At 39.7% G+C, this 26,525-nt stretch overlaps 1 protein-coding gene across 4 annotated transcripts in view; it reads right to left on the reverse strand.

Annotated features, from left to right (window-relative positions):
• Positions 1 to 26,525, reverse strand: part of GALNT18 (polypeptide N-acetylgalactosaminyltransferase 18) — a 205,595-nt gene that overhangs the window by 63,390 nt on the left and 115,680 nt on the right. For all 4 annotated transcript variants that reach the window (XM_068194650.1, XM_068194648.1, XM_068194649.1 and 1 more), the window contains exons 5-7: positions 10,541 to 10,724; positions 9,425 to 9,622; positions 6,548 to 6,662 (exon numbers count right to left, since the gene is read on the reverse strand). In XM_068194650.1, the coding sequence (XP_068050751.1) occupies positions 6,548 to 6,662; positions 9,425 to 9,622; positions 10,541 to 10,724 (497 nt within the window). The remainder of the gene's footprint in view (positions 1 to 6,547; positions 6,663 to 9,424; positions 9,623 to 10,540; positions 10,725 to 26,525) is intronic.

Consider the following 26,525-nt stretch of genomic DNA (forward strand, 5'->3'; position numbering starts at 1 on the left):
CCTGGTCATAGAATACAATATGCTGGGTTGGGAGGGATCCACAAGGATCATCACAGTTCAATTCCTGGCCCTGCACAGGACACCACAAGAGTCACACCATGTGTCTGAGAGCATTGTCCAAACACTTTCTCAACTCTGTCAGGCTTGGTGCTGTGACCACTTCCCTGGGGAGCCTGTTCCAGTGCCCAGCTACCCTCTGTGAAGAATCTTTTCCTAAAAACCAACCTAAACCTCCTCTGACTCAGCTTCCAGCCATTCCCTTGGGTTCTGGTGCTGGTCATCACAGAGAAGAGGTCAGGCCTGCTCCTCCTCTTCCCTTCACGAGGAAATTGTAACTGCAATGACCCTCAGTCTCCACCCAGGCTGAACAGAACAAGTGCCCTCAGTCCCTCCTCACATGCCTTCCTCTCCAGACCCTTCATCATCCTCACTGCCCTTCTCTGGACACTCTCTAACAGTTTAATGTCTCTTTTATATAGTAACACCCAAAACTGCCCCAGCACTCAAGATGAGGTTGCCCCATTGCAGAGAGAGCAGGACAATCCCTCCCTTGCCTGGCTGTCGATGCCGGGCCTGATGTCCCCTAGGACAGGGCTGCCCCTCCTGGCTGCAGGGCACTGCTGACTCATATTCAACTGGTCATTAACCAGCAAGCAGCCTCAGGTCCCTTTCCACAGCACTGTAGCCCAAATACTATCAGTATTATTAAAGACTGAGGCAAGAGCTCCTGAAGAATTCCCTGCTCAGCCAGGCTGGTCTTTTGCCTCACTTGCTTGACTTACAACATAAGGTGCTGTCACACATGTAAAGGTATCTGGCTTTCACACCTGTGACCTGAACATGCTGGATCCAACCTGGTGAACCCATCTCAGTCATCTACTCACTTCTGTACCACCACAACAACCCCCTGCTCTCCCACACTGGTCTTCCTCTAATCTTTGTTAGATTACTAAATCAGTCTTGCAATATTAAAATCACTCAATGAAATTAAATTCTAGGGGAAAGCAACAAATACGGAATCTTCCCAGCTTAGGCTATGAAGACTTGGAATACTAGAAGGTACAATGGCAATGACTCTATGCCATGACTTGAAAGTGCAGGAAGGCATTAAACATGAGGCTAATGATGCACTAATTAACTTGCATCTCACCTGAGTCCACTGATTTGTAAGAGTATACTGAGTTAAACTGTTTTACTATTTCCCATACCACTATAAATAACAATTTCCTCTCATAAAACATCAATATATCTATATTACTTCCCAGTTGGTAATGTCCAACTACACGTGCACGGTTGGTGAAAAAACATTTGTGAGAAATCTCCAAGTGCCTCCTCATCCTTTCTTGTAGGGTATAGTGATGTCCTGTGTTAGCTGCTGCTGTAATACTTTTCTTTCCTTTGGGAGCAGCTAATAAAATGTTCTCTCCCCAGAAATAGCAAAACCACAAAACTGATTCACTGGTAATGTATAATTACACATGCTGTAGCTGCATATTACCTGCTGAGGCATTCATGAGAAGAACAGAGGGAAAAACAATTATTCCAATGTAGGAGTGACTGAAACCAGAACAAGCAAAAAAAAGCCAGTAATGTCATGATTGGCAGAATTTGGAGGCATGACAATTACTTATTTTATTCTCAATAGAACCTTTCTTTTTTAACCTGTTGGTATTACAATCCTGTAAACAGAGAATTTTAGCCTGTGTCATCTTGAGATTCAAATTTTTGACACAATGAGGTACTTTGCAAAACAAAATTAACCTCAGGAATAATCCTGTGCACACTGATAAGCCACTGCTGGTTACACAGGGTGCTAGGCAAGTGCTTATGCCATACTTGCACAGCTAAGGAATTATTTTTGTCTCGGTGAAAGTGTGAGCTAGGAAAAGCATGGGCTATATCTTGTAAGAAGTAACATTTGGTCAGTCTTTACAATTTTTTTCTTTCAGGCTTCAATCTAGAAATAGTCTCCTCTTAATTCACAAAATGGATAAAAACAAAATAAACTGCTCTCTATTTAAAGCTTTAATGCAAATTTAAAGAGTAATCATTATATGAAAAAGCTGTATTTAAAAGTTATCTCAGAGTAACAACTAAGGATATTTCTATTTTTGGACTTCTCAGCCCTTTGCCTTTACACATCACCAACCTTGTACTGTTGAGCAGTATAGTAAAAATACGGTGAACCCTGGATGCGGGGAAGAAACGAAGATGTCTGGCTTCAGATCAGAATGCTGACGGATAGCTTTATTAAAACTATACTATGCTACATTAATATACTGTTTAAAGAGATACTATACTATTCTACATACTTACTACTTACTTACCTATCAAACTCAAACTCGTGACTCTCTGCTTAGAGTCCGAGCCACAGCTGGATCCCATTGGTCACTGAACCCAAACAACCTTCACCAGAATCCAATCAAGCAATCACTTCAGGTAAACACTCTCCATACCACATTCCACATGGGGAAAACAAAGGAGCAGAGATAAAGATTGTTTTCTCTTCTTCTCTCTGTGCTTCTCCAAGAAATCCTGAGAGACAGAATTATGTCTCTCTGTCCAGAGAATGTGAATGTCACAGAGCAGCACTTGTGATCACGTACTAAGGATGTTTTCTGTAGAGCAAATAATTCCCTACTGGCAAAGGATATTGGCCTTCTTACTGAAAACAAGCTAAAAACATGGCTTTAAGACTACAACAAGTGATGATAGCTGCAAGTGCAAGAATGGGGAATGTCTTGATTAACTTTCCTGAGGCGTATTTGGGGAAGATCTACATTGCTTAATGGGGTGCCATGAAGGGAGGCCCAGCAGCAAGGACAGAAAGGGACACCAGGCACACATGACACATCCCACTACACTCTCTCCATGCAAACAGTTCCACCAGACTAGCAAGAAATGAAGCAATTAATTTCACTACAGCAATATACTGTACAAAAGTAGCATGCCACACTCAGTCTAACTATAAGTGCAATCTTCCTCCCGGGTCAACTGATGTAAAGTCCTGATACACCATTTAGTTGGAACAAGACCCAGTCCTTTTCCCTTAAAGAGCTTTTACCTTCTAATAAATTTTCCTCTTACCCACTTAACAGGGCCATTATATCCTTGTGAACACGAATTCATCTGCAAGCACAAAGTCTTTGTGACACACAAAATTACTCTAAGTCCAAGCCTGGGCTTGCATTGCCATGACTCTGATGATGACTTAGTGTGGGACCTGAGGCAAATCACTGAGTATCTGTTAAGGCATCCCTAAAAGTGGCACAAATAACTTATTGTAACAGATATTCGGGAACTTTATCAAGCATGTAGGCTGCTTTAAAAGACAAAAGAATTGCTACAGGGTTGCTTTTGATAGAAAATCTTCTTCTGACTTCAGTAGGAATTGGAAGAGGCCTTTAAGAAGCCTACTGCAAACTAGACTTGAACCATCCAAAGCAGAATCTGACTGAATGAATCCAGCTGACTGCAGAGGATTTGTAGGGTCTTCCATGGCCACATGAACTGCTTGTGCAGGCACAACCCAGAAGCTGAGCCCAAACGACACTGAAAAACACCAGCCTTACACTCACATTCTTTTTCCACTTTAAGGCAGTTACCAACACAGTTCCTGCTTGGTCACTTGGATAAGAATGTGATTCCAATTTGCCCTCTAAAGGCAATCTGGTAATTTAAAAGCACACTTAAGTCCATTCAATTGGGAATGATTGAACGAAAAAGAAGCACCACTCATCCTAACCTGAATTTACAAATATGAAGCTTCTTCACAGTAAATGAATCTTTTAAAATCCCAGGTAAAGTGACTGAACTGCTCAAAATGGATTCTATCAAGCCTTGCATCAACCAGCCTGCTTTTTTTGTCTTATGGGGCAAATAGATTCACAAGAAAACGTTTTGTCAAAGAGTAAATAAAGAGTTTTTTCTAAGAATCAAATGCATTTATGTTTTGAACTCATCTGCCAGCTTCTAGCTCAAGGCAAAAGATCCCTATTAATATTTATTTAGTAATAAATGTTTAGTATCTTACATACGCTATTACAAATCAACAGATAATGGTAAAAATCTTAGTAGTTAAAATAGTATTCCAAATCAGAGACCAACAGAGCTGAGTAGCAGCTCTGAAACAAATTCAGAATCAAGAGAATAATCCTCCAAAGTCCTGTTTTCTGTGGCTTGTTATGGTTTACCAACAGTGGATACTTCAAATACAGTTTCCAACAGCTGGGGATTTTCTTGCACTCATGTAACACAAATAACTAGATATTTGTGCAGATGATGAGGTGACAAACATAACTCCTCAGTGAGGATAGTGGGGAAAGTCTCCATTTGTCAGGATCTAATTCCTCACAGTAGTTTTACATCCTCTGGACAAAATCAGTAATACAAGGACACAGGACCATGTTCTACTTACCCTGTTTAAGATAAACAGGTAGCTCAAGTGATCCTAACTCTCCAGTTCCTCTAGATGTTTGCTCTTACAAGCTTATGCATAAAATTTCCCTAGCAGGCCATTTTGGACAGACAGTGTCTGCTTGTCCATTATCCTGAATGATAATGCTTTTCACGCAGCAGAATACTAGAAAAATCTAGATACTTCTTAAAAAAAGGAAAACGACATTGAAAGATGAGGTGCAGTGACATAGTCACAGATTGGAGAGCAGCATTTTAAAATGGAAACATTATTTATTGCACTAATATTGTAATTATAATGTAGTTTTTGTAGAACAACGACTATTTTGATTAAGGCATTCATCATTGGCCCCACAGTGGAAAGTGACACAAGTAATCTAGAGATGTTCCAGTGCCCAACCACCCTCTGAGTGAAAAACCTTTTCCTGATACCCAACCTAAACCTTCTGTAACACAATTTCAGGCCATTCCCCTGGGTCCTGCCACAGGTCACCAGAGTGAAGAGATCAGTGCCTGCATGTCTACCTCCCCTCGTGAGGATACTGAAGACCACAACGAGGTCTCCCCTCACTGAGTCTCATCCTTGTATGATCTCAGACACAGTGAGGATTGTGAGAAGAGCTCTTAATAAACTGTTGACAATCTGTTTATTACAGCTCTGTAGTTTGTTTTCATACAGCCAGATCCAAGTCAGCATACAGTCAGATAAAGCAGCATATATTATGCTACCTTGCAACTACAATCTGTTACAGATGAAAATATTTTATGTAGGTCAGGCACTGCATCCCTGGAGACAAAGAAAAAGCCATAAGGAAATCAGAGCAGTGCTGGGCCTTATTCCAGTAATCCAGCCTACTCCAAAATTTCAATTATGCAGAGATTGTGTTTCTCTGATCTTGTCTATCAACATACCAACCATCAACTCCTCCAAGGCTAAGTATTGCAGACCAGACAGTGTACATCTCACGATGCAAACCAAGAGAAAACTCCTTGCACTCGCGAGGAAAAATAATTTTTTGTCAGTTGTAAAAAGAACAGGAAAATCGAAGTGATGTTAATTTTCAACTCATTGCAACACTGAGCTGCAAAATAAGTTTTTGGGAGCAGAAGGCAGCTCTCTGGCCCTCATAGTGAGAAGAACAGTGTTATTAAAAGAAGCAGTCTTGCATTTCTCTCTCCCTTTCCTTAAAAAAGTGCTCTACTGTAGCTGAAAGGGGGTCTGTGCTTCACTCTGGCTGAAAAAACTCTTTATCTCTAACAGGCGGAAGAAAAAGAATTTCGAGAAACCAGAAATAAAAATGAGTATTTTTTGTTATATCTTGCTGTCTCAGGAGATAATTCTACATTTTTACAATAAGTTCCTTTTTTTTTTTTTTTTTTTTTTTTTTGCTATTGTACAACAGTATGCTTTTATTCTGGCAACTAAAAGGCTCAAAACACAATGCTACCTTTCCCTTACATTTCCTAGCAGGATTCAGAACTTAGTTTTGTAACACACCACACCATTTTTCATTACAATTATCTACCTAAGAATTCCACTCTTATCAAAAACCTGAAAGATTCTCAAAGAGAAAAGAAAGGTATTTAGCTGTTAAGAGATACAGAAAGAAATACACAAATCATACACAATACTGCATTATAGTAAACAGGTGAAGAGTGTACATTGCAAAAAGAAAATATATGCACTTATGCACTTTGTGAATATCTTAATCCCCTTCCATCTGGAAGGCAGCATAAATGACTCTATATTCTACTTTGCTCCACAGTGATTTTCCTAATTTAAATAAAGTAATCTAGAAAGGTTTTTCCCATCACACTTGTGAGAAACGATTCTCCTTACTGAGTCTGGGATCACAGGTAAGCAGCAAGTTTTAGCCATCAACTCTGCAAAATTCTAGCCCTGTTGAAAGAACATTCTTAAATTCTGTACTTCTACCTTTGTCCCAGATTAAGTTATGTAAAGAGAGCTATTGCTCTTTTTTCACTCCTCTCTCCTCAACTAAGTTTACATGTCTGCAGAGCTGTGGATCTCCTTTTCATGCCATCATCCATGTTTTGGACTGCTTTCTCCCCTGCAATAAGAAGCAAGCTATATTGTAATTCACCAGTACTGGCTAATTATTTTCCTTACCCTAATTCCGAGCTCCACATTCTCTCCTCCGTATACTTCCATACCTTCATCCAGTAATCCAATCTCTTGGAAGTATTCTCTATCTACTATGAAGCATCCAATCAATGCAGGACTTCTGGAAGAATAAATCATCAGCAACCAAAATTAGCAGATAAATTATGAAGAATGTTATTATTCAGACACAGATTGGATTTCTCATTGCGAGGTAAAATGATGCAGCAAACCAGACTCTTAACAAAGTATTTCCCAAAGAGTTTTATTGAGCCTTGCCTTCTAATACTCCTAAATCTAAAGTGAAATTAACACGACTGAAGGAAATTAGAGACGAATTACTAGACATAAATATTCACCAGAGCAGTTAGGATTTCAGTGCTAATAGTGCAAGATCAAGGAGCCACAGTTTTGTTTCTGAGCCACCAGCCAGTGTAGTCTCTGTCCTTGCTAAGTCCTCAAGTCTCTTGGCTGTGACAATTGCAAATGATACCCACTGATGCACAGTTCTGTGTGTTCAGCCAGAAGCCAGGCTCACCTAGAGCTAAAAAACTTGTGTCTGTAAGCTTATCTAAAAAAAGAGATTATTTCTTGAATAGGACTATCCAGAAAAGTTTTTAATACAGAATCAAGAAAAGTCTGACTTTACCAGCATAGTGTAACATTAGCCCATTGTCCTGAGCCAAATCCAAACACATCACATATCTTTACTGGATCAGTAAGCTCTATTTATGTCATGGTGTGAACCAACTGATTTTTACTATACAGAACCAATTTTAATCAGGTAAGTGTTCAGCCACAGAGGGTACAATTTTACCTTATGAGTAGAGAAGGACATAGAGTCATTTAGGCTTTTCATTTTTCACCTACCTTATAATCCACAATTGCAAGAAATAAATATGTCTTTTCAGATTATTATGCTGTTATCAGGCACTCTGGTAATGACAGGATATTAATTAGCAGTACAGAGGAAATCACCCTGCTTTTATTCAGAACACTCAAGCTACAGCTAGTGGACACATCTGCTTTCAAACACTTCTCCAGAAATCTATATATTAATGCCTCCAAGTGCTATATAACAATAAAGACCATTTCTGATGTACTCATTAATGAAGAAAATAGCAGTTAACATCAATACAAAACTTATGATAAGGTACTTTAGCTTTTGTTGTTGTTTTTAAGTATTTCTCAGTGCACCTGCTTCCCTTTGTTATAATTCTAGAAGGATAATGGAGGCATGATAGAAACCATCCATCAATACACATGGCTTTGTTTGTTGGTGTGTTTGTTTTAATTATCCAACACACACATGCAGCATATTGCACTGAATTAAAAAGAATGTGCCAGGGAAAGAGCTAGGGAACAAAGCTGAAATTCATATAGGACACTCACTCCCCAGTCCTCATAGAGAACAGAGTTTAGGGGTAAAATGGAAAAGTATATTTGCTCATTACTTTGTGTTTCAATACTTTTAATTTTAAAAATCATAATAATTACTCTATGTAATTAATCACAGGATCATAGAATGGCTTGGGCTGGAAAGGACTTTAAAGATCATCTCATTCCAAACCCCAGCCATGAGCAGGTACGTCTTCAAATAGATGAGGTTGCTCAGAGCCCCATTCAGCCTGGCCTTGAACACTTCTATGGATGGGACACCCACAACTTCCCTGGGCAACCTGTTCCAGTGCCTCACCACCCTCACTGTAAAGAATTTCATCCTAATATCTAACACAACCCTGCCCTCTGTCAGTTTAAAGCTGTTCCCTCTAGTCCTGTCACTGCCTGCTTTTGTCCCTTACCAGCTTTCTTGGAACCACTGTTTAGGTACTGGAAGGTGCTGTAAATCTCCCTGGATCCTTTTCTTCTCCATGCTGAACAAGCCAAACTCTCTCAACCTGTCTTCACAGGAACGTTTTTATAGCATTAACAGAGTTCATTAACAGCAATAACTGTTTCTAATTATGTGGAAATTATCACCCCTTTTTACATTTGTCTGTGGCAAACTTGTTCATTTTTATTTCCTGCTTTCCAATTCTAGGTCCTGTTCATGGGTCAGTGCAGTTCAGAGAGTGTTAAACTGACAGAACCTGAGAAAAGTGCCTGCCTGTAAAGACAGAGCTACTGGATGAAAAATAGCTGCCAGTGCTATTTGAGGTTCTACTTTTCATGTGGTGAAAACAGCCTTCACACTTTCTTTCTGCAGGGAGCTACAGCACAGGTAACAGTGACCTCCTTGGAATGAATGTGTATCTACAAGAAAGGCCTGTAATCTCAGCAGAGCTGCTCAGTGGCTTCACAGGCTACTACTCCCCTCCCTGAGACAAAGGTATTGTTCTGTACCAGCCTAACAATGCTCTGGACATGATAAGAAACTACAGACTCAGATTGTCCCAAAGCAAGGACCCAATACAGCCTTTGCTCACAGCCTTTGCAAACATCAACTCCTAGGACACAGCACAGCTGTACACCTATGTGACAACATTATAAAGAATACAGTTGTCAGATCAGCTCTGCTTATATAATGCAACTGCAAAGAAAATGCCATTTCTGGCCTGTAAGCACTAAATTAGCAGGTAAGACATTTGAAGAAAGCAGTGCTGCTGAGCAGCCCTGTCTACCATTCCACTTGGGCAGGAAACCTATTAAAAAAGATCTACTGAAAACAAAAGTTTCCTTTAAAAACCTTTAAAAATATATACTGAAAACAAGAGGTTTTTTTGATAACTGTATAGGCATCAAGGACAAAGCTGAAGAGGACAGGCCAAGGACATTTAAGTATTTGAACTTTACAGTCAGTAAAAGCTATTACGTAGCTGAGCCCACTCGCCCCCTGTCACACCTAGAAGAGTCTGCCAGTGACACTGTAATTTGGGCCACCGTCACCTTATTGGAGCAGTTGTGTTCTCGAGTTTCCACCAGGACTTAGGAGGGTTCAGATACCGGCACCACAGCTCCCAGTCAAACCCTTGTGCTGAGAGGGGATACTCCTCTATTTCAAAATTATCATACTTAATGTTATCGAAGGATGGAGAAATTACTCTTTTTCTGTTTTCTTTTATCCTGCTGAGCACTGGTTCAGCCCTAAAAAAAAACCAAAAAACAAAAAAAACAAAATAAATACAATGTTAAGATTACACCGATACAAGCATAGCACTGATAGAAATCATAGTGTGGTTTGGAAGGAGCCCTTTAAAGATGATTTAGTCCACCACCAAATAAACAATACAGCAGCTTATGCTGTATTTTTCAGAAAGAGCAAAGTCTAAAGCTGTTACCCATTCAGAGCCCTCTCTGCTTCAAGATGGAGTTTTGACAGTGCAGGATTTGCCCCAAAATAACACACTGCAACATATTCTCTAAGGTGCCCTGTTGTTAACCTTGATTTGAGCTGGTGGATGAAAGAAATGAGTATCTGCATATCATAGAGCATTTATACCCTTACTACCAAGCAATGATAACTTCAGGCTCTCAACATTATCAAGGACATCAGGATCAGAGTTAATAATAGATCTATCCTAGAGACAGAGGCTCTTGCCTTTTTACCATCATTATTACTTAAGGACCAAGGGAGATAGTAAATCCAGACTGAACAAGTTAAAATACATTATTTTCGTTCTGTTTACTTTTGCAGAGTGGCCAAAATAATACTTGTTTATACTGCAGAACATAAAAGAAACATAATATTTTTTTATGAAAAGAAGGTACACTCACCCTCATGGGCAAAGGGCTACATTACTGGAGGTGTTTTTTAATGTGCAGTTTTCTAATATGATCTAATTACATTGTAATTAGATCAGCAGATTAATCAAACCATAAAAATAGATCTAGGTCATATTACACAGCACAAACACATTTTTCCTGCTTGTGTCCATAATTATGTCCAAATTTTCATTAAAAAGCTCAGAATTCTAACTCACCCTCTAAATGCAAGAGGAATGCCAGTCAGTAACTTAACACCAGTGCTTGGTAAAGGTCAGAGGAATTGAAGGAGGCACATACCAACCCACATTGAATTCTACATGGGCATCGAAGAGAGCAACGACCGGTGCTGTGGCTGCTCTCCAGCCGCTGACCCGGGACCGGATCAGCCCCTCCTGCTTGCTGTGCCGGACAACCTTGATGAAACCAGGCTTGTGGGCATTCACCTCATCAACATACTTCTGCAGCTTCTCCTTGAGCTCCTCTGTAGAAGGAGAGGAATTAGGTGTTAGCAAGAAGTGTCAGCTTGACAAGATGTAAAAATCTGTTCTTTCAGTAAAACAGGAGTAGCCTTCACACAGCCACTCAGAATTCTCAAATAGTCAGTCTAAAAGGAGGCAAACAAAAAGGAGAAGGACCATGAATTATATAACAACAAAAAAATTTCAGATCTAACTATTTAGCCTACATGACTGCCATCAGAATCCTGGCACAGTTTAACAGCAACATGCCACAAAATGAAGTGTCATAGCTACATAAGAGCATATTATATTACTGTAACAATAAATGAGGCACCTGTCTTAAATTTCCAGGAAAAAAAAAAAAGCCTAAGTATTTTCCATGAATCTTTGCTACCAATATTTCAAGAAAACAAAGAGAAGTAAGAATAAAATGTATTATTTTTCCTCTTTCCATTTTTCTTTCTCAACTTTGACAACTGGTTTCTGTCTTGACTAAGAAGCTCAACAACTTTTGCTCTTAGAAAAAAGACCAGTAAAAGCTATAGAGAAGAATCATTCCTAATTACAATATAATAACCCTTAGATCAACAGTGGTTTAAAGACCACTGCATGACAAAATAGAACATGTGGAGTATAAACATTGTGTTCACAATTATTATTAACTGAAAGCAGTGTTCACTTTATTCTTTATTAGCACTCCTATGTTCTATTTACATTATGGTATCACTCAGAATTCCCTTTGGGACAATAAATTCCTTTTATTCTGAATCTCTCCACAAATCCAGGAATGTCTCTGCTGTGATGGAGAATAATCACAATGGCTATAATGCTATGCTGGGCATTATCAAATGTGCATTAAAGCTCAATGCTGACTGTGAAAACTTCAGCAAGCCACTTAACTTCTCCTGAGGAACAGGTTCCCCAGGGAAGTGGTCACAGCACCGAACCTGCCTGAGTGCAGGAAGCATTTGGACAACCCTCTCTCAGATACATTCTCATGTGAATTTTGGGGTGTCCTGCCATCAAGCCCATGCAGCTTCTCAAACCATCAGCCTTCCAATCTAGGAGCTGGTCACCTCAAACAGATCTGGACAACTGGCATGCTAGAATGGGTAATGGCACAGAAAATTAAAAGCAAGCACACTTTATGAGCCATATTAAACATTCATCCTTGGAAAGGAGATGGGTGTGTCCTTTCTTAAGCAGACAGAAGAAATGAGCTCATGAAGTCCAAACACTCCTAAAGTCCATCCCTGTTTGTAAAGACTCTTGGACATCCACCAGGTGTAATGCAGCTGTTTTCTCAGGCCTTGCAGGACTGTGCATGCCATGTACCTTTGTGTCAATGAACTCTGCATGAAATGAGAACACCACAGAAAAGTCCTGATACTTACAGGTTTTCATAAAACAAGAATTAAAAAGAAATATTCTGCTGATCATGTCCATCACAACATTTAAACTGCAGCAGTATTTTAGGAATTGGCTGGATATATTCCCAAAATTTTCAACACTACAATGCCAATATCGATACAATTTGTCTGTGACTGCATCACCTGGAATAAACAATATGAGCCACTTACATAGCAAAGAGCACTCTTCTATTCTGTATTAGACTTGCTGCTTATTGATCAATATGCTTTTTCTCCTTTATGAAGTAAAAGAAAAACCCACATTAGTTTATTTCTTGCTTGTACCAAACCACATGTTCTTACTGCTCACCTCGTAACACACAGAGATTTGTAGCAAGCACAGAACTATCAAACCAACCACTAGCTATCAGCACATTAAATTGAAAAGAAGACATTTATGTTACAGTAATTCTATGCACCTAAAAATAGTATAAACCCATTCTCTATTCCCAAAATGCAACAGTGCAGAGGGTGAGTATCAAAACACGAGGATTAAAGCTTTGTTCTTGGTGCAAGTGGCTACTCACAGCTTTGCAATACCAGGAGGCTTTATTTGCCACAACAATGCAGCATCACCACTGAGGATAAAATATGTGAAAGGAAAGTAGGCTCTAATCAAGGACTCGAAAATCAGTGGCCTTGACAGAGTCACTGCTCTCTCAGTCACTCCATTTCAGTAAGTGGGCTATTCTTACTCCTGCCTTACACATTTCCTAATGTGGACTGACTTTAGAAGCTTGAGTAAACACAAGATCTATTTCATAGCTAGGTGTAGAATGGAAAGAGATAGAAATGGAACAGAACCCAAACCTTGGCTTGCCACCAGCATGACTTCAGCTACACATTAGAGCTGCGACACTTACTAGGCAGTGCACGCTTCTGATTTTCTGGTTACACTGGTTACACTGCAGCTCTTTGCAAATGAAGTGGATGGCCTGACAGCATCTCAGGGGAACCTTGGAGGCCTACCCGTGGTCAGTCAGCATGGAGGAACCATCCCCTGGGCTTCAGGATCACCTCAGGTGGTCTAGGAAACTGCTGCTTTTTCCTTAATCTTCAACACTGGCCCACAGGCAGTGACTTTGTGGCATGTGCACCGGAGACAGAGCGGTAGTTTGCAGTCAGGCACTTTCTGGCCTTTATTACTTAAAACAGATCAGCTTTGCTCTGCAAAGGCAGAGCCTTATATGCACCCTTTGTCTTACAAGACCTATTGGGCAGATAGTCCCAGAAGAAAAGATAAGGCTGTGAAAAAAAATTGGATTATTTTCACTCAGCCACAGCACAGAGATGACATGCTAATGAAGTTTAGAAAGTCACAACTGAACATTTAAAAATTACCTAGCAAAATGGTGAGTCAGTTTTTCCCCCATGCATTCCATGTCTTGCTGAGTTTTACATGAGAAATCTGAGTTCAATTGTATTTGACAGTTTTAGAGCACCCAGACCAACTGGCCTGAATGATGGGACTCTCCCCCCAGAACTATTCATACACTTTGCTATGGCTCTGATGGTCTTCAGCAACATAATTTTAACCCAAGTTCTTTTTTTTTCCACTTCAAGATATGCTGCCTGAATAATAAACAGGCTTTTTCATTAATTATCGTGCTTCACAACTTTACGTCACCATAGGGAGAAGACAGGGAATAAGCGAATGTGTCATCTTCAATACACTGTTGATTCAGTGTCTAATTATGGAAACAAACAGGCTTATAAAGATGGATACATTTGCCTTTCAGCACAAAATCTCTCAAATAAGGACTCAATTTGACTAAGCTGAATGAGGCTCTGCAACTGGAATGAAAGAGCAGCCATATATGGAATGGGAAGATGGCACTTGGAAATGTTGCACTCTACCACCTGTCTCTATATGGTACAGATGTCTGGAGAGCACAGCACAACTCTCCTCACAAATGTAGAAAACATAATTAGTGTGCCATAATTATGTTTAATATTAACATAATTAGGTTCAAACTCTTCTAATAGGGTGTTTGTTTATTTTTAACAAATTGACAAAGATTTTGTTTGTCAAGTTCCTGTACTCAGTATGACAAAGTAGTGCTAAAGGATTCACACAATTTTGCCTTCTCAGGAAATGGCAGAAACTGGACAGATGGAGCAAGGAGAATGAGGAGTCAGAAGGCATCAGCCACCCCATTTTCTTGAATGGAAAACCATCTACAGATCATGCTTTTCATCCAGCTGCATGAAGTGGGCTACTTTTCGTAAGCCTCTGTCCCCACTAAATTGAGAAGTGAGCAGGCTCAGTGCTGTCAGGTGCCTCAGCCCCTTAGTGTCCTACAGCAGCTGTGGGTCTGTCCCCAGACTTCAAATTTCAAAGTAATTAATATAAACAGCGTTGCCATGAAAAACAAATTACTGCCTCACAGTCATGGAGAAGGAGCTTAAAGAACATCTAATTAAGGCTAACTTTCAGTAACTTTCATACTTTAACATACTCCCAACTCTGAGCGCTTGAATGAGCTTGCATGTCTCAGAACAACCACATTTATGAAGCCTCACACTATGTTTGGCTGAGACATGCATTTTACTGACCTTTTTCTCAGCTGTAAGTTTGCCAAAAGAGCTAAAATAACAAATACATAAATAAAACCAACACCCATAACACACTGCATTTTCTAAAGCCTAAGAGTGCCTGCTGACTTTGGCCCAGCAATGCATGCTGCATGCTACTGCCATCTCTGCAAACCTTGTGATTTTTCCTTTAGGGAAATATTTACTTTCATGTCAGAGGCCCAGGAATTACCATGTCCCTCTTTACCTTGGCCCTTGGCACAAATGTGGCTTCTTTTACTGTGAAGTGAATGACTTACTTGTCAATACAGAACTAGGTTTAAATTAACAGTTGGCCTCCTTGGGCCAAAACCAGTGGATTGACTGGTTATATGAAAGGGGTAAAATCCTGCCAATTCATTTTTTTGTCTCTGTGTGTTCACTGAGCTGCCTAGAAGGCACACTCTGGTCCCCAGGTAAAGAAAAGCGTCGGACATTTCCTTGGATCATAAAGGAAACTTTTAAAGGCAAATCATTAGAGCACCCACAAGAATACTGCAGGAGTTTATGCCTGCATTTGGAGCCAAGAGACCACTGGTCAGCTTGCTTCTGGCAAGGATCCCAGAGCCTTCCTGAATTCCCCGTGCAGCAGGTCAGAATGGGATCCACTGCCCTGCAGGAAGGCAAAACAGTCACCTAGCACAGCTCAAGAAGTTGTTTCACCACACTGGAAACATCTGTCTCATCAGGTACATCTTACTTCTGCATGAAAGACCAGTAAACTGGCAAAAAGACAGAATTCACACAAGCCAATTAATTATAAACCAAGATTTTTCCATCCTCTTTACCCAATTATTTTTGGCTCTAAGTCTTAGGAACAGGAAGAGCTGCTTTTCCAACTTTAACATGTATTAACATAGCTAACTTTCTGGCAAATAAAGAAAGTCTGTTGTAACAGGTTTGCTGCAAAACCCCTCCTCTCTTCCCCTTAAATCCCTCTGTAGGCAACCAGCCTGAATTAATGTAACAACTTGAATTCATGGCAGCAGCTAGGCATATAAGAGAACTTGTTTTGTTGCACTTTATCTAATAGGATATGTGGATTACATCACTTATTTCGTATGCAGCTCAGTGCTTCATCATTTTTATTTTTCTTACCTCTGGTCTCTTATCTTTCATGCTTAAGTGATCACCTCTCATCTCTGTAGCAGAAGCAGATAATTCCAAATGGAAAATATTTATAACCAGACAGAGGCATGTCATTTGTAATGCACATGTGTACAGAGAATGTCTGCAGCAGAGGGTAACAAGGCTCAAGCAGATAAGGAGGGCCTGCTGTGCACATGTATTTAATAGCCCTGTGTTATCTGGTAATAGATAAACCACCCAGGGGAAATTACCAGTGTGATGCAAGGAATTGATCTGGACAGACATGAGAAACAAAAAAAGCAGTGGAATCCTTCTCCTCCACTCCCATACCTAACTTGCACTGTTGACAGAGATGCATAGTCTAATCTCAGAAATTCAGGCTATCAGTTTAATCTCAGAAGTTCACGCTATCCACATGTAAAGATAGAGAGTGTAATGAACTTTTACAGTCACAACTTTGCATTCAGCAAGCCCAAGTCCCAGCTGCTGTCAGATCTCCTCAGGTCTACTAAGATAAATTGCCTACAACAATCTATTGCAGCTCACATCTTGGATTACAAGCCAAGGATTTCTTCAGCATATGAACAGCACCCTTCTCCCACAATAAAGGCAGGGAAAAGAAAAGCATTTCCCCTCTTACCCCTACACACACACATTCTTTTAATTGCCCAGGAGAATCTATACAGAGGAATGGGAAGTTTTCATGGGATTTAATAGGGGCTGCTTTGATCTATTCTCAGTTCCTTCACAAACATACCTCTGCATTTCACTGAATCCTCATGTAAAGTCCTGGGAATCCTACACCAAAAGGACAACATACAGCAAATAAATCCATCTCAAAACAGCAATTAAACAGCTTCCAACAAAAAATAGGCTTTGCAGAAGAAATCTGTGCCAGCAACTCTTCCTTGAGCCATCTAGCAAACACGTTCACTACTTAGGTTCATTTTGGTTTTTTTTCTAAATGATATATATTTCCAATCCCAGCCATGAAAATGGGATACCACGCTTCAGATCATTAAGTCCAACATAAAAATATTGCTGTGTCTTAATAAATCCCAAAAAAGTATGGAAAGAACTATAAAAATTATCTTTTGGAAACTCTGATAGATCAACACTCTGTTATGAAGGAGGGAGATACAGAAGAAATAAATATTACAGCTGTTGGTTTTTGTTACTACTAATCTTCTGGGGTAATGTCTTTATTACAAGGGTTCTAAGTCCCTTTTATATCCCTTCTATTGAGCATTGTTTGAATATATATCTATCTTCACAGCACTCAATTCATGTAAGGTGCATCCCGTCTTAAGGATCACCAAGCCCACGTTATAGCAGCAGTCTTCCAACACTTTGCAAGACAGACACATAAATTGAGATGCCAGGTGAATCTCCAAGGTGACACCAGAAGTTGCAGAAGGGGAGGAATAGAACCTGGATCTCCCAAAATCCCAGGGCTGCAAATTAACACCGGACAATTTCCCTAAGGCTGTAATTCTGCATTTTGAGCTGTGGCCCATATGGAGCCCTAAGAACTCTGATTCAGAGCAGATTCAAGGGCTCCTCCACATCCCTGTGCCAGAATTAAGAGGCAGCTGATATCTGGGATCTTGCTAATGTCAACAGAAATGCATTGCACCAAAGGAACTGAACACTGCCCTTCCATCCCACCAACAATGGGAGACTCACATGCTTACCTCTGAGTACAGAGCAGGGCTTACTAAAGGGAGTAGGAAGTGTTAGCATTTAGAGAGGAAAAGAAAACAAATTTCCTCTCAGGTGAACATTCTGGCTCTTTAAAAGGCAAGGCAGGACTAATAAAAAAGCACAAAATGTCTTTTCTTAGATTGCCAGTCAGGTGTGCACGTGTGGAACATGCAAACACAGCTAAACACAGAACAGGGACTTGCCAAGTGCTGCCACCAGCCACAGAGACACCAAAGGGACAGATGCTGCCATCTATCCCTTCAGGGCCATACCTAAATTTCAAAGGATCTTTAAATACAGAGCTAATAATATAAAATTAATGGTCCCACTTGAAGTACAGATTGCTGGATGCTTGAATTAATCTCAGCAGGAGCACTGTCCCACTCCAGCTTTCAGTGCATGACTGCTTCCTGTTTAGGGGCTGTCATTGCATGGATCAGGGCTACAATAAAGTTATCACAACAATGAGGGCAGGAATAAGCACTACTGCTGAAGTCAGATACTTACATGACATGTGATGCAAGAATCACTTCTGATGTTTGTTTGGATACAACAGTTTTAGAAAGGGGCTGTAGAGTGAGAGGCACAACAAGCACTAAGGCCATGCATTAGAGCTGACACATTGATGTAACGCTGCTGGAATAGCATCAGGCAAAAATCTGAGCTCATCAGTTCATTCCTTGGTGTTCCTGGATTCATTTGTAAAATGACCTTTAAATGTTAAAAGAAGTGCTTGAGAAATGCATTCCAGTCCCAGCTGTTTCCAGTAATCCAAATGGCACCTTTTTTCTTTTTTTAAATATACAGCATTTAATTCTAAACTATTTCTTGGATGTGTGTGGAAAATCACTATTCAGAAAAGAAACTAAATGTCTGAACAGAGCTAGATCAGATTGTATGAATTAAGAAAAATACAATCTAAAGGGCACATTAGAAACCTCTATACTTACATAACCATAAGATGCAGCAAGCTGCTCACTGTACTGTAAACTTGATAGATAATCCTGACTCCAAGAAACAGCAGGGCACTTCATGTTGTGATAACAGATTCACAAGGAAAAAAACCCCTGCCAATTAAAACACACTAGTCCAAATGTAACTACTTTATTTCAGGAGCGGATTCTGAGGAAATTAGTCACAAAAGTTGCATTAGAAATGGAATATGCAAATACTCAGAACTGGATGAAACAGAGGCAGCTCTAATATTCCTCTCTGGATCAAACCTCTCTCTGAGAACAGGACTATAAAAGGAAGAGGAAACAGAAAGCAATCACCGAATAATTGCTGGAAGGGGACCTCTGCAATCCAATCCCTCAATCAAAACAGGTCCAAGTAAACAATATGAAGTAATATTCACTGTTAGATAGTTATTTAAAAGAATGACACAGAGCACTAAAAGGTTTTTATTTGAATAAATATGACTTAGCCTTGCATACCATGTTGATTTTAATTAAAATCTTACTTGATATCAGATATTATAATCTAATTTTATATTTATTGCATAGAATCCCTTCCCTGGGAGCAAACCAACATGCACAAAACCTGATGATACTATGAAAGCATTCTCGAGGGTCAGGACAACAATAACACTATCTCACAGTGCCTTTTTCTTTTACCTTGCCCAAATGTAGAGTTACATTTGGTAGCTTTTTATTTTGACTGAATGACTCTTACTGTACCAGACAATTCCTACACATCAGATGCAAACTGTTCTGTCCATATTCCAAGCCAGAAAGACTGATTTCTTGGCTACCAGTGATCATGTTCTGTGTGACCTCCTATTATCTTCTCCTTTCAATGGCCGCCTGCAGAATAATGCAATTCACACAGCAATAGCAATACAGCACCCAATCCACCAGGGAGAAATACAGCCTGCCTGGGCAGGAGGGCTCTTTTCAGCAGATGGGATTGGTTCACAAAAAGGACTTGTTTTATACCAGTAGAGCTGCAGATACAAGATGTTTATCGCTCAAGATTTTTCTCAAAATAAAAACGAAGTTATCCCATTATGAGCAGATTTGGTTGTTATTCTAATAGCTAATACATCTCTGGCAACACAGCCAGAGTAGATCAGGTAATACCCCTTGCAGGTAAAAAATTTAAATGGGAAAAACTGTAGTCACTGAAGTCAATGAGAACTTCTCGGAAAACTCTGTTATATATGCAGGGCCCATCATGGGGCCCCAAATGCAACATCACACATGATGTCACTGGAAGTGCAAGTTCAAATCACACCTGTTAAGAGTCAGCTCTCACATATCCTCTTATTTTATCATACAGTCTTGAAAAATTCTGCCAAACGCTATTTATTGCCGGCACGACCACCAAATCCTGCTCACCTGGCATAAAGGGAAGGAGCAGGACCTACCTGATCACCTTCTAAGCAAGCAAAGAGCTGCTGCCTTCAGAGTGCACTTCCACTACAACCCTTCAAGGAGTGTCACCTCAGCAACACTGCCAAGATCATTTGGGACAACTTGGGAGGCAGCTACTGTGCTATATAAGTCATGGTTTTTAATTCACATCATTTTGAAGAACTTGGAAGTTGCAACTGCTGATTTTTGAAGTATGGATAAAATCCAAGTAGTTTTTACACCTCCATTCAAATCAGAAATTATTTGGTTTGAATACCACAAGAGCCACAGGGTTTGTTTCCATCTACAGACAGAAACTAGTTTTTTGGAAGAAACAACTATGAACATTTTCAAATTAAAGCAACAAATTCTGTCTTGCTTCTTTTCTAGCATATTTGCTTACTCCTTAGGAGTAACACAATGGATTGTACTATTTGGTACCTGTGGAAAATCTCTAAATCCAGCTCTTATGATCTCCAAGAAAACTGCTTATTACACTACTGTGTCATCCACTGCTTCCTAAAAATCCTGAACTCCAAGTCTTAAAAGAACACAATATCATAGAATTTGTATCTTTAAATATATCACCATGTAGCAAATTATTCCAAGCTTTTCATCAGTTATTATAGAAAATTTCTCTGTAGGCACCTAATCATAATCAATCCATTATTTCTAAGGACACGTTTGGGAGTTAATTGTTATATTACAACTGCTTTTTATGGCCTGCCTTTTTGCATCAGAAACATGTGAAGGACAGCAGCAGCAATCCTTATGGTTTCAGGAAAAAAAAAAAAAAAAAAAAAAAAAAAAGGTTAGGCATTAAAAATAACCCAGGTAGTTACTTAATTGACAGTATGTTATTTTAAAACTAAAGTATGTTAATCTGGCTGTTAGTATGCCTTCCAGCAGGGTGGAAACCTTGCCTGCATAAAACATGCACGCACAAGAGTACACACCAGCCTTGCCTTTCCTGCTCCCTAGAAGCAATTGGCAGTAGAGCCAATATTTTTTTTTTTTACATTATAAGCACTGGAAGTGTATTTTCACTGTACTGAAGTAAGACAGAATCCCACCAGCTCCAGCACTCGCTCCTGGATTTACAGCCAAGTGAGCAGCTGGAGGCTCAGGTGACTGGGCTGCTCCAGGTTTCTGCTTTACTCTGCAGATGGCTGGAACTTCAGGGAAGGACAGCTCCTCCTGTGGAGGAGGAGTTCAAGTTCTGTTTTTATCAGCAAAAGCAGAGCTGGCTGGGCTGGCTGAGAAAGCAGGAGGAAATACATAGCAGTTCTTGACCTGCTGCCTGGCACTGCACCGGTTCCTCACTCTGGATCTGCCAGGCATTGACACCCAGCGCTGCCGAGCGCAGCACTCCTGGCATGCTGAGGGTGAAGGTCACAGAAAACAGACTGACATCAAAAACAACACCTGGGCACTGAAATGCTTCACATCCTGGGAGGTCTCACTAAAGAAAAGTTCCACAGGTGAAGATGGTGCCTAAACTTAAAAAAAAAAACCCCACTTTAAAAGCGTCTTCATTTTTTTTTCTATTAAATGTCAAGCAAACAAAAATTGAGAATATTCTTGAATTACAGTGCCTCCTGCTAATATTTAGATATATTACACCAGGTTTGTTCAACATTTCTGGCAGAATTCACAATACTTTCACAGTTTGTTTCCTTTCTCTCTCTCTTTTTTTTTTTGTCATTTAATTTTAGCCCTTTACTTCAAAATTTACCTTCTGAAGCAAGGCTTGAACATCTGTGGTCAAAGCAGAGATACTCTTGGGACCCATCAGTCACTGCCCATTAAGGACAACTCAGGATGTGCAAAACTGATTGTTCATGTGGAAAACTATGCACATGGGCATTGTATCCAGGCCCTCCCCCACCACAGTTTTCAAATAGCTTAATTTTCTCAATAAATCGCAGCAAATTTAAATTACTTCCATAAGAGCTCCCAGCCTAATTTTTACTGACATTATTGTTTTTTTACACACTAAAATTCTGAATCCTGACATTGACATAAAATATTACTTGGGAAATTTAAAGGTTTTTTTTTTTCCCAGGACATCTTTCTGTGAAGGACTGTTAGCATTAAGTACTACCTGTATCTCATTCAGCCAGCTGTGCTGTAGTCTGTATCTCTGCAGAAAACCTACCAGACTCCATTTATTATTGATATCCAAAGGCTTGAAACTACTTCCTATTCAATTCTTCCAGTATCCTGTTTGACCTTTCACTGTGAATAATGATTTTGTACAGATAATGGCTAATTTCCTTGCACTGGATTATATTTGCAATGATTTGCAGTTTGATTTGTAGTATATCCACATTTTTCAGAATAGTTACTGCCTGCTTTCTCCGATTTAAACCCTTTAGCATCTTCAAAAGAAGGCTTCCTGAACAGCTAAATTTGTAATGGAATTTCACTATTCAATTTCCTCTATCTGTGAGCACTAAAATTCTAACTTGTCTGCATACTGCAATATGTTGCATTGAAGACAACTTTGGACTGGGTAATGATCTCATTTTCCTCCATAGCATTCATCTCAGTTAACCTCAGAGGGTTTATACAGCTATATTCTTATGTCACAGGAGGAGGTTGCTTCCAGCTGTATAAACTCAGAGTTAAAACTAATATCCAAACCTTAAAAATCCTGAGCAGCAATTATTCCATAAAGCAATAGCAAGAAGCTTCTTGAGGTGTGTGGCTCTTCCAACTCCAAGGCTCTCACATCACCCCCACTTTCTAAACCTGCTCTATGTTAAGTTAAAAATGTGTAAATTGTACCCTACATAGCAAACACAGCGATCCTACTGACACTGAGAGTGTTAAGTGGCCTAAACAAAGTGTAATGAACTTCTTCCTTATATTTTCTGTATATACCATCCAGTATGCTTAAAGCAAGGTTCTGATTATGGAAACAAGACAAATTAACATTATTTGAATAATTTATGCTAACCACTATTTTTTTGGTTTCATAGCAGTACTACATTGATAATCCAGCATTTTCCACTGAGGAGTGGAAAATGCTGGATTAACAAAAAATCAAATGCAGCCACTTGCATTCTGCACAGTATTTCTACCTGAGAGGTTTACAGATTCCGCAGAAGAGCTGCTTGTAAAGCTGTTGTCAAAGGAACTGGCAGGGTTTGCTACCTGAGCTACAATAGCAGATAATGTGAAGAACCTGAACCACATACTGCAATTCCAATTAGGGAACTCAAATCAGGAAAATAAGTAACTCCAGTAAATGTCACAAACATAAGATGACAAAATGCCCGAAGAGGCAAACAAAAAGTGGTCACAGTTCAAATACTACAAATTGGAAACTAGTCCAATGCTTCTGTCTTTCACCACAGACAAATCAGGAGAACCAGTAGGTTTCCTAACATCTCTTTGAAAAACACAGCAGGTGAGTTTTTTTTCTTTTTTCTATTTTTTTTACCATCCAGAAGAACAAAAAGCTCAAACCTACAGCAAAAGCAAATAACTTTCTGAGAAGCAAAAAGACTACCAGCTTCTAACAAGAAGTTATTCTCAGTCGTTTTACTAAGCTGTATATGAAAACTTATGTCAAGAGTTCCTCTTTTTTTTTAATTTGCTATGTGAGTGAATCTTCTTGGTGGCTGAAAAGCTAACACTATATGCGTTAATTGGAAGCATTTGTGAAAGCTAATTAAAATTGCTGTGCTGCAATTGTGCTTCAGAGAAGGTTTTTTGTATCAAATCCTAATAAAGATTTGTTCATCTTGTACATGCCTTATTTAATCCCTTCAGGTGGATAAACAAAGAACATATCAGTCATATCTTAGCAGAGAGGGAGCCAATCTAAAGACATCAATTAGGGAGCATGGTACTAGTTATCCCTGGATAAAACTCAAAAGCATGCATGTCCCTTCCTCTTCAACACTAAACCATGCCACCACTGTTTCCATGTGACAATTCCCTAATGAATTTGTCTCCCTCATCCTTTTGCTCTCATCAAGTCTATCCTTCCCTAATGATGTGATATTTGATATGCACTAGCAATCACAAATCCCTCTGATACCACCTGGGATTATGTATGTAGAATTCATGAGTAGTTGGATGAGCTATGTCTCCATTTCCTCTTGGCTGTGTCCACACATAACACCTATCCTTATCAAACAATGCCTTATTTTTCTCCACCCATCTGCTACTTCAATTTTGGAACCCATTGATCTCATTGGTTTGACTTGCACTGTAATAAACAAAACCAGCAGGAGAAGCAGGGAACACCTCTTGAAGGTTTTTCACTGAAATCCTGTCATTCTCTTCACTAAAATCCAGTAATTTAATCCTCTTCATAAACACTCTGTGTTTCACTACTACATGACCCACCACCATTAAAACCTCTCTGTCTGAAAGCCTAAAATATCCACGATCTCAGTGTTATCAGGCATACATGACTGGGATTTGCCACTCAGCAAGTAAAGACATCCTGTGAGGACAGGGCACCATGGCCTCCCAGGACAGAGCCATGGCAGCTCCCAGCGCATGGAGCACTGCGCAGATGCGTCACTTCCAGCTCTGGGAGCAGCTTGGCTGAGCTCCTTGGGGCACGGTGTCAGGAACAGCTGGGCTGAGCACCTTGGGGCATAGTACCAACCCCCCTGAGCTGGTTCATGCACAGTTACCTCAGGTCTGCTGTCCTGCAACTGCAGTTTAATATGGCATTCTTAAAATACTACCAACTATTCTCTTTGAATCTGCATTTTAATAACCATAGTCTTTTAGTCATGTGAGAGGTTGGCCAGGAGCTCAATCCTTTTAATTGTTGAAGAGGAGGCACTTTTATAACTCCTTAGCATCTGGCCATCAGAAATAATTCTATGAATTAAGATGACGAGAGCAGCTTTGGTGAGAACTATTCAGCATCTGAATTAAACAAATACAGTCAGTGAGGCTCAGCTGAGCTCATAAATCAAAAGTGTTTATGTTTACATACCAAAATGCAGTCAACACTTTTTAAAGTTTTAAACTTGTATTTCTGGCTTAAATTTTCAGTCACCTTAAGCCTTTTTAACTAGTGTAAGAAAGATATTACTGAGATTGCAGATTTTGAAACCTCACTGGACATGGTCTTGGGTGACTTGTTCTAGCTGACCCAGCTTTGAGTAGGTGGGTGGGACTAGAAGGTCTTCAGGGGTCACTTCTCACCTCAGACACACTGTGACTCTGTGACAGAGTTCACATCTGCCTTGGAGAGGACGCATTCATTTCTTTTGATGTACACCTATCTTCTGATAAAATAAACAGGCAGTCACAGAACAAATTACAACACTGAGTAGATGGCTTGAGAGCAGTACAGGAACCGGGATGTGAGTGATTTGGCCCTTCTGTGAGCTTGCAACATCCAGTCAGAATTTTACAGAATCTGATTTTAATAACAATGTTTTTTCAATTTCCCAGATAAAATGAAACCCTGCCAAGAAACTAAGCACATGTTTCTGACACTGTAAGGTCAAGGTTTTTGAAACAGATGTCTAAAGCTTGACTCCTTAGCCCTTGCTTTGGTCATTGAGTAGAAATTTCCTGATTTTGACAGACCTGCAGAGACTAAACACTACAGCATCCAGCTGAACAAATGCACTCACCAGTTGCAAAATAATGGGATGGAGTCTGTTTCCTTGTTTATGAAACCCTGCCTACCAGTGAGCAAGTAAAGTTATAAAATGCTTCCACTTTAAATCTATGCAACAACAGCTAATAAATACCAATCAAGCTATAGCTGTTCTGTGTCACAAGTCTTCCAGCAGCAACAGTTTGATAAAGAAATTGAGCTTTGCAATTACTTGTTTGCCAATGGTAAATGAAGAAGCATTAATGTGAAGGAACCTGGTGATCTTATGCACCACAGGCTGTTATGCAAAGAACAAGCTGTGAGCCTTTTTATGTGAATTCTCCATACATAATTCAAACAGATTGCAGAGCCTGATGGTGATCGTTTTTCTTTCATAAACAGGGATCTCTGTTTAAAAGTACATCTCAAAAACATTTTTTCATGTGGACACAGTCAATGGTGACCAAATACTTTGAATATTACAACATGAGAGATACTAAAGGTATCTCTAGCTCTGCCTGTTGGCAGAAGAACATTCACAGAACTGTTAAGGGCTTTCAGAGAATCTAATTTTTTCATATTTGTCCAGGTCAGATGTTGAGGGCAGAAAATTATTTACAGCAGAATGAAAATAAACCTACCAAATACAGAGAGACGTTTCTACTGCTGGTTGCAACTCTGCCACCTTCCCTGTAACAGGAACAACAGCTTCTCAAGTATTTTTATGACAGGTCAGAAACTATAAGAGGTTTCTTTGAATATGAAATCCCTGCCTGAAAATCCACATGCTGACTAAGCAATGAATGTTTATGAACTTCACCTTAGTGCTCTTCTGCTAAAAGTCCAAAAATAGTTTGACAAATATACCATCAGACTGCAGCACTAAATGGATTTTGAGAGACCATCTGGTCTTTCTTCTTGCCCCAACACAGAGAGATATTTGTTCCAATTAATCCTGACAGAAGTTTGTCTCATCTCCTTTTAATTTCATTCAGCAAACATTGTCCCATGCTCCTTACAGATAGATCAAATGAAGCACACTGTAAAGACAAATATATTAATGGTATACCAAAGTCTGTTGTCTGGCACACCCTAAACCTGCAGTGATTA

This window comes from Anomalospiza imberbis, chromosome 6, assembly GCF_031753505.1.
Source record: "Anomalospiza imberbis isolate Cuckoo-Finch-1a 21T00152 chromosome 6, ASM3175350v1, whole genome shotgun sequence".
Lineage (NCBI taxonomy): Eukaryota > Metazoa > Chordata > Aves > Passeriformes > Viduidae > Anomalospiza > Anomalospiza imberbis.